At 36.2% G+C, this 9,001-nt stretch overlaps 1 protein-coding gene across 3 annotated transcripts; it reads left to right on the forward strand.

The window, feature by feature from the left end:
- The first annotated feature begins 73 nt into the window (after positions 1–73).
- Rbm48 (RNA binding motif protein 48) lies at positions 74–7,830 on the forward strand. 3 transcript variants are annotated; one of them, XM_046455218.2, is made up of 5 exons: positions 74–225; positions 864–1,054; positions 2,728–2,873; positions 4,645–5,204; positions 7,469–7,830. In XM_046455218.2, exons 1-5 carry the CDS (start codon positions 97–99, stop codon positions 7,553–7,555), a joined length of 1,113 nt encoding a protein of 370 aa, XP_046311174.1. In that variant the 5' UTR covers positions 74–96; the 3' UTR covers positions 7,556–7,830. The 3 variants fall into 3 exon arrangements, with proteins under 3 accessions (XP_046311174.1, XP_046311175.1, XP_046311176.1); XM_046455219.2 differs by lacking the exon at positions 864–1,054 and having other exon boundaries at positions 83–225; XM_046455220.2 differs by lacking the exon at positions 74–225 and having other exon boundaries at positions 924–1,061.
- Positions 7,831–9,001: the final 1,171 nt, after the last annotated feature.

Raw genomic sequence — 9,001 nt, forward strand, 5'->3', positions numbered from 1 at the left:
GTCGATTCTCCAGCCAATCCTGGCCATGCTTCGACTCATCCCGCTCTCTTATTGGATAAACGGGAGCTCCCTAAGACGGATGTTGTCCTCACTGCAATGACCAAAGCAGGCAAGATGGCGTCGAGTGATGGGAAGCTTGGGAGTTTATTCGACCACCACGTCCAGAGGGTGGTTTGCGACACGCGGGCCAAATATCGGGAGGGTAGACGGCCTCGCGCTGTCAAGGTAAAATGATTTCGCTTTCATTCGCTATCTTGGGTAGCTTTATGTGAGCACGCGCTCCACGCAGCCAGCCTACTTAAATAAAGGTATAAAAGGCTCCTGTTAGATCCATCTCTCATTGGAAGGGGAATGAGGAACTCTGGCTTGGAGACCAAAGATTATTACCACCCATTTGGTTAACTTTAGGACGTCAGTTCTCCAGAAGAGGGATTTGTTTTAGTTCTTGTATCTTCCGTGTTTACGTGAGTGCTTGTTAAACACTCAATGACTATTCGTTTTAGTGACTAGTCCCAGTAACTTCTACTGAGAGAACTTACAGAAATGATGACTTAAATCATATGCATGTACGAATATGTCACAGTGAATCCTACTATTAAGCATAATTATGCACAAATAAAAATATTATAAAAATGTCGACTCAGAGCAGTCTGTTATGTGCTTTAGTTAGATACCTTCACATGTGAAGTGTGTTATTCTTTATGCAGAGAGAATGGCAAATTTTAAAATTAATTTTGCATGCTTTTTGCAGACAAGGACTGACCAAAGTGTTTCTTTTCAAATTCTGTTTTGTTTTTTTTTTTTTTTAAAGGGGAGATTTTCTTAGTCTTATTTGTGAAATACACTTCATAACTCTATTTTAGGTGTATACAATCAATTTGGAATCTCGGTACTTATTAATACAAGGAGTTCCTGCAGTGGGAGCAATGAAGGAATTAGTTGAGCGATTTGCTCTATATGGTGCAATTGAAGAATATAATGCTCTAGATGAATATCCAGCAGAAGATTTTACAGAAGTTTACCTTATTAAATTTATGAATTTACAAAGTGCAAGGTAAAGTGTAAGTTAAGCAGCATCTTATATCCTTTGACCCTGTTACTATCATTTTTGTCCCAGGTTTCTATAGTTAAAATACTTGAGTTACCCCAAAATTTAATATGGCAACATTCTCATCTTTTCTGCAGTAATTCCCCTCCCTTACCCCCAGGGATGGAGTCTAACCTAGGGCTGTACTTATACTCAGCAGGTGCTCAACCACTGAGCCACATCCCCATCACTTCCTGACATCTTTGTAAAGGTTAATCTTATCAAAATACTATTTACATCCCCTCATTCCCATGCTCAACAACTTTCAGTCCTGTGATATGATTAAAAACTGAATTTGGGTAAGTTTTCCAGTCATACTGCTCACTATCTTGTTACTTTGTATAAGTTATTTAATCCTGGTAAGCCCACTTTTTTCTCTTCTTAAAATCCATGTAGTCAAAAGACCACTTATTGAGCTTGCATGAGGATGATATAATTCATGAAAAGGACTTGGAGTAGTGCCTTTCTGCTCAGAATGCAGTAAACTTTACTTTTTATTATTATATTATTATGGCCTTATTATTATTTTTGGCCTTCTGTGAATTAATCCCATCTTTTGGGATTTCTATGAAACAAAAACCTGTTCCATTGGGCTGAAGTAGGCAATATCTTATGTATTTTTAGTTTAACCCCTTTTCTTGTCATTAATCTGATCAAAGATCCATCCTTCCTTTGCTGTTGCCATTTATATTTCTTTTTTTTTTAAATATCTTTTTTGTTTGTTTGTTTTTATGTGATGCTGAGGATTGAACCCAGCACCTCACACATGTGAGGCAAGTGCTCTACCACTGAGCTACAGCCCCAGCCCACCATTTATATTCCTTTTCTGGGCTACCAGTAAACCTCACAGTTGACCCCAAAAGTAGTTAATTTTGTGGTTATATGTCATTTTTAAGCTGCTCTTATATGTAATCTCACTTTTCAAAAATTAACTTGCTGATTCTGTGGAGTTAGGGAAGCATGTTTTCTAAAGTTTTTCTATCTCTCACATCACCTAGTATAGTAGGTTCTAGAACAAGACATCTGGATTTGAATCCAGCTCCAGAAATTAGTATATGAATGTGGCCAAGTTATATAACATCCCAGTTCTTCACTTTGGTTGCTGTGAGATGTTAACTGAAGTGAGGTACCTATGACATTGCCTAGTATGGGGTTAAATCTCAATATAACACTTATCATTATTTCTAGTTACAGAAGTACTTAAGTAATTACTATAATGCTTGGCCAGTCATAGATTTTCAATAAGTTATCTATTTAATGAATTCCATTCTCCTTTGTTTTCATTTGATTAGTTGTTATGTATTCACAACTTTCTCATTTATCAAGTTTTACAATTACAGTATTTTAACTTAATGTTTTATGTAGATGGACATAATACCTTTATTTTTATGTGGTGCTGAGGATCAAAACCTTTTAATACCACTGAAAGAGGGAAAGGAAGACTTTAGAGTGCATCCTAGATCAGTAGGGTTGGAACCATCTACAAATAGAGCATTTTAATTCCCAATCCATAGGATATACACACATGTACACTTAGCAAAAGGTAGACTTTGCTCCTTAGATGGATGTATTTTATATTAGTTAAGCGATCATCCTATGTTAATCCAGATTAATTATCCATGTTACGTATTTCTGTTTAGGATAGCCAAGAGAAAAATGGATGAACAGAGTTTCTTTGGTGGATTGCTTCATGTGTGCTATGCTCCAGAATTTGAGACAGTTGAAGAAACCAGAAAAAAATTAGAAGAGAGAAAGGCTTACATAGCAAGAACTACTAAAAATAAAGGTATGAAAAGCCTGTTATTAAACACCTCCTATGTGTTAGGTGGGCACTCTTCTAAGTATGCCAACATTGAGTTCCCAGTCTAGGGTAAGTAAAGGATCATGTTTATTAACTATAAATCAGTGTTCTCTGCAGCACTGTGCATAATCTGGCCTAGAAAGGGAGAGATGTTTGTTCATAGCAGATTTCCTACAAGTATATAAGAAGTGGTTGCATTTTGAAGGCTAACACTACCCATAAGGGAAGAGGAAGAGATGGAAAAGTGAGCCAGGCAACACGTTTAAAACCTTAGAGGAGCTGGGTGTGGTGGCACGTGCCTGTAATCCTGGTGACTCAAAAGGCTGATGCAGGAGGATCGAGAAGTTCAAAACCAGCCTTGGCAACTTAGCAAGGCCCTAAGCAATTTAGTGAGGCCCTATCTTAAGATCAAAAACATAAAAAGAGATGGGGCTAGGGAACTGTTGAGAATTCTTGGTCAATTTTAGATATAAAAATGACCCTTAACTTGTGGATTATACACAGGAGAATTTATGTGTATGGAAAAGGAAATTACAGAATATTAGTGTAAAGAGAAAGGCCTTTGTTCTCATTTTTATAGGTGAGGAAAGTAAAGCTCAGAAAGTTTATGACTGGTTTATCTCTCTAGAGATAAAATAGGGACAAAAGAGCAATTAAGACCCATCTTTGGATTCTCTAGAGCTCACTTCTAAATTGCTTTATACGTTACAGTATTGGTGTTAGTAGCCTAACTTTGTCTTTCTTTCCTCCCAGCCTCCTTTAAGACTTTTTAGCCCTGCCCCTGACTTCAGAATTACGCTGAATTTGGCTCCATCTGAGTGGCAGAGTGATACAGTGTTTTTTGTTTTTTGTTTTTAGTATTTATTTTTTAGTTATAGGTGAACACAATATCTTTATTTTTATGTGGTGCTGAGGATCGAACCCAGTGCCTCACGCATGGTAGGCAAGTGCTCTATCTCTGAGCCACAACCCCAGCCCAATATAGCATTTTTATGACTTATTTGGCCCTAAACAAAAATAAGCCCTTTCATTTGTAGGATTCTAGCATCTACATGGTACATTTGTATAATTGGTCTCTCTTTTTAAAACGCTTTTGTTATGGAAAATTTAAAATATTCAAAGGTAGAGAGATGTGAGATAATGTACCTCATGAGTATTAATGTCAACAATTGTCAATTTCATCTTTACCACACTTCTCACATTGCACTTTGGAGGTGTGGAGGGTAGAATGGGCAGGAGACTTATATAGGCCCTAAAAGTGGGCCTAGCATATCATTTGCTTTAATACTGACAAACAAAAACTAAGCAGCACAATAATGTCTATGTAGTAGAATATTCTGAAGTTAATAAAAAAAAAACTTTCTATATGGTAACATGGAAGAACTCTGTAAGATCTACAGCTAAGAAGAAAATGCAAAGGTACAAAGAAATGGGTATTAGAAGTTACCTTTTGAGTGGGGAGAGAAAGAAGGGTAGATGGGAGGAGGAAAAGTAAGACATTCTGATAAATAAGGAAGAATAGTGAATACATATGGTAACTAGAAAACTAAGCATATTGGAAAGCAAGGAAAATATGAAGCTTGACACTTTATACCTTTTTGCTTCTTAAAAAAGCCTTTTTAATGATACAAATATAAGACATTTTGGAGAAGAATCTATTAACATTTTTAAGTTTTTAAAATTATATGATTCTGAGTGATAAAAACAATAAATGAACCATTTCTATTTTCCTTTCCCTCAACTTTTACATTTATAGAGTATTACTTGACAAAGAAGAAACTGGTTCCAGAGCATAAAAACACACGAGATTTTAGACAAGACTTAAACTCGGACATGTCTGGATTTTGTGCAGCTGCTTCGAATGCTTCCAATGGGAACTCAAATCCTTGTCTTCCTTATTCTTGTGAATTGCCTTTATGTTATTTTGCTTCAAACTGTACTTGTTCATCTGGGGAGCATGTGAATAAAGCATCGAACTTCTATAAGGATGGTAGGAACCATAATGAAACAGTGAAGCATTGTAACCACAGTGACTCTTTGCAAAATATGAACACTTTCAAAAATTCAGTACCTTACTCTGGTACACAGAAGGCTCTAATTCCTCCTTCAGGGTCAATTGACAGGTTTATGCCTAGGACAACACAACTGCAGGAGCGGAAAAGAAGAAGGGAAGATGACCGTAAACTTGGAACTTTTCTTGAAACAAACAGTAATGAGGTTATGATTGGACCCAAGTTACCAGACATACCTAAAGTGGACCTTCAGGATGACTCTCTGAATACAACGGCGAACTTAATTCGGAATAAACTTAAAGAGGTAGGGACATTTTTAAAAACTGTTTTTTCTTGTTTTTAATATTTATTTTTTAGTTATAGTTGGACACAATACCTTTATTTATTTATTTATTTATTTGTATTTGGTGCCAAGGATCGAACCCAGGGCCTTGCACATGCTAGGTGAGCACTCTACTGCTGAGCCACAACCCCAGCCCTAAAAACTGTTTTAAGAATTTGGTTATAGGGGGCTGGGGTTGTGGCTCAGCGGCAGAGCGCTCGCCTAGCATGTGCCAGGCGCTGGGTTCAATCCTCAGTGCACACAAACACACACACACACACACACAAATAAATAAATAAATCCAACTGCATTTAAAAAATATTTAAAAAAAAGAATTTGGTTATAGGACTAAGAACTAAATGGAAAATAATTTGTGGGATCTATTGAATTGGAATTGGCTTTTTTTTTCTTTTCAGTTTTTAGTTTTCGATGTGTTTTTTTACAGTTCTGTGTTAAATTCACTGAATTTGACTAGCATATGTATTTGCTTTGATAGTAATTCTTCCTTTAAACGGTGAACAGACATATTTTACATCACACTGTAAATACAAAATACTATAATTAGTCTGTGATAGTGGATTGCAGCCCCTGCTCCACCTTTTAAAGCTCCCCAGATAGTCTTAATATGAACCAAAATTGAGCAAGAAAATTACTAGAAATTATTTCTTAAATTCAGAGTTACTACAGCTTACGTCAAATTCAAAGTATTTTGCTTCTGTAATAAACAGCACCTTTTTGTTGTGGTGGTGCTGGGAGTCAGATTCACAGGCCTTGCCCATGTGAGGCAAGAGCTCTACTGCTGAGCTATGCCCCCCAGTCCAGAAGGTGAAAATTCTAAACGATTGTGTCTTTAGACTGCCTTAAGTTCTGCATTTCTTTTCCTCATATTTTTAAAAATGTTTTTTACGTGACAGAGTATGTTTTGAAATATATATACATAGAATAAGTATAACTTGTTTCAATTAGGGTTTAAGATCTGCATTTTAAATGTGAACTTCTTAAAAGATTACAACTAGGCTGGGGATGTGGCTCAAGCGGTAGCGCGCTTGCCTGGCATGCGTGCGGCCCAGGTTCGATCCTCAGCACCACATACAAACAAAGATGTTGTGTCCGCCGAAGACTAAAAAATAAATATTAAAAAATAAATAAATAAATAAAAATAAAAGATTACAACTAAAATCAGATTGTGCTATAAGGTGGTCTTTTATTTAAATAATAATTTTCAATTTTTAAGGCACAAATAAAAGAAAATTAACATGTGAATTAGCTAAACACACACACACACACAATAATTTAGATGGATACAGTACATTTATTTGTTTGTTTATTTATTTATTTATTTATTTATATGTGGTGCTGAGGATCATACCCAGTGCCTCATGCATGCTGGACAAGCACTCTACCACTGAGCCACAACCCTAGCCCTGAATTTTCTATTTCAAGTGAAAATTGCTTTACTCTGTTTTTGACTTATTGCCCCCACTTTTTCTGATGTGTTTGGTGTTCATTTTTCCTCTAGGAAATTGAGAATGATACCATTTTCTTCTTATTTTTTCAAAATTTTCATTCTCCCAGGCATCCATGTCTCTAAATCTATGAGACATTATCAGTGTTTCAAGAAGGCAAAATCAGGATTATCTATCTGTATCTGTAAAATAACAAATGACTTTAGATCAATAAAAGAATGTTAAAGGAAAGTGTATGTTCACTTTTCTTTATCTTTTTTTTTTTTTTTCCAGTCCTTGATATTGAACACAGGGCTTCACCCATGCTAGGCAAATGCTTTATACCCCAGCCCTGCCTCCAAATCTTTTCTTGATAAATGGCTTAGAAAACTTTACTCCCACTAATGTTTGGAGTGAAAACTTAAGTGTCTAGGTTGTAGGTTGTACCTCCTACCTTAAACTTGAGCTAACTCTACCTCAAAAGTGATGGTAAGGTCAGGCACAGTGGCGCATGCCTGTAATTCCAGTGGCTCTGGACACTGAGGCAGGAGAATTTTAAGTTTAAAGCCAGCCTCAGCAATGGTGAGATGCTAAGCAACTCAGTGAGATTCTGTCTCTAAATAAAATACAAAACAGGAGTGGGGATGTGGCTCAATGGTCAAGTGCACCTGAGTTCAATCTGCAGTACTAAAAAAAAAAAGTGATGGTAAGGATTGTTGTATGTCCAGCCTCTCCTAGCAACTTATTTACACTTATTACTACATACTAAGTTTTAATGGTTCTTTTTTCTTTTTAAACTAGGTAATTTCATCTGTGCCAAAGCCTCCAGAAGATAAGTTGGAAGATGTGCCTGCAAGTCGTCCATTAAAACAAAGAAGAAGAATATAAATTGCCAGCAGCAATTTAGTATTTTCTAAAGAGAATATTTATTTTATTTTTAGTCTTTTAATTCTTTAAAAAGTTTTATTGCTGGTATTTTTTAATGTACACTTTTTTGTTATTTCATTCAAACTATTATCCAAATACAGTTTCATCTTTGACATATACTTAATATTGCAAAAATGTATCTTTCCTATAACATTCTCATGTTACAATAACCATATGTAAATCAATTGAAGCAAATATGGAAACTTTATAATACAAATAAAGTTAAGCAACCAGGATCTGTCTCTGATTTTAATTTAAGTATTGACTTATTCACTTATTGAAAAACTAGAAGTCAGCGTATCTCTGAATGTCAGTGCTTCAAAATGAAGGCAATTCTGTAAAGTAAAAAGGTTAACAGAAATTAGAACAAAGTTGAAATTAGAAGTTTACACTGTAGTTAGCTTTTAAGAATTTACTTAATCTGTGGCAATCAAAAAACAAATCCGGGGGTGGGGGTCTGGGATTGTGGCTCAGCGGTAGAGCGCTCGCCTAGCACAGGTGGGACCCGGGTTCGATCCTCAGCATCACATAAAAATAAAGGCATTGTGTTATGTCCATCTACACCTAAAATAATGATTTTTTTAAATTATTTTTTTAATAGTAAGGTGCTTTGACTCTCCATCTCAGGATCTTGCCAAATTGCAAGTTCTTATGGTGGTGGGGAGGGAAAATGGGGAGTTGTTTAATGAGTATAGAATTTCAGTTTTGCAAGACGGAAAGAATTATGGAGATTGATGGTATGACTTTGTGTACATACTCGACACTACTGAACTGTACACTTAAAAATGGTTAAGGGCTAGGGATTTAGCTCAGTTAGTAGAGTGCTTCCCTCACATGCATAAGTCCCTGGGTTCAATACCCAGCACTACAAAAAAAAAAAAAAAAGAGAGAGGGCTGGGATTGTAGCTCAGCGGTAGAGTGTTTGCCTAGCATGTTGAGACACTGGGTTCAATCCTCAGCACCGCATAAAAATAAATAAAGGTAGTGTGTCCATTTATAACTAAAAAATTTTTTTAAATGGTTAAGAGGGTAAGTTTTCTGTTGAGTGTATTTTGCTACAATCTGAAGAATTTCCTAAAGGGAGGAGCCATTAAGATAGATTCTCTGTTCTTGAGTAGGTCCTTGTGACTGTAAAGAGTCCAGCTGTGTCCCCATTTCACCAACATACACAATATTTGACCATGATGATAAAGAAAGCTTTCTTGTGTCAAGTGAGGGTTGAGGAGAAGAGATTCTGATTCAGTTAGTTTTGGGTGGGGGCTGAAATTCTTCATTTTTCACAAGTTCTCAGGAAATACTATTGCTAGAACAGAGAAGGCTCTAGATAACTGTGAAAGATAAACTCTTGGGGAGAGGCTGAAGAATGTTGGGTGTTCGATATCCTAAGTTGTTACTCCAATCCAGTCC

The sequence above is a fragment of the Marmota monax genome, unplaced genomic scaffold, assembly GCF_021218885.2.
Source record: "Marmota monax isolate L192 unplaced genomic scaffold, Marmota_monax_Labrador192_F-V1.1 WCK01_AAM20220418_F8-fsc00264, whole genome shotgun sequence".
Taxonomy (NCBI): Eukaryota; Metazoa; Chordata; class Mammalia; order Rodentia; family Sciuridae; genus Marmota; species Marmota monax.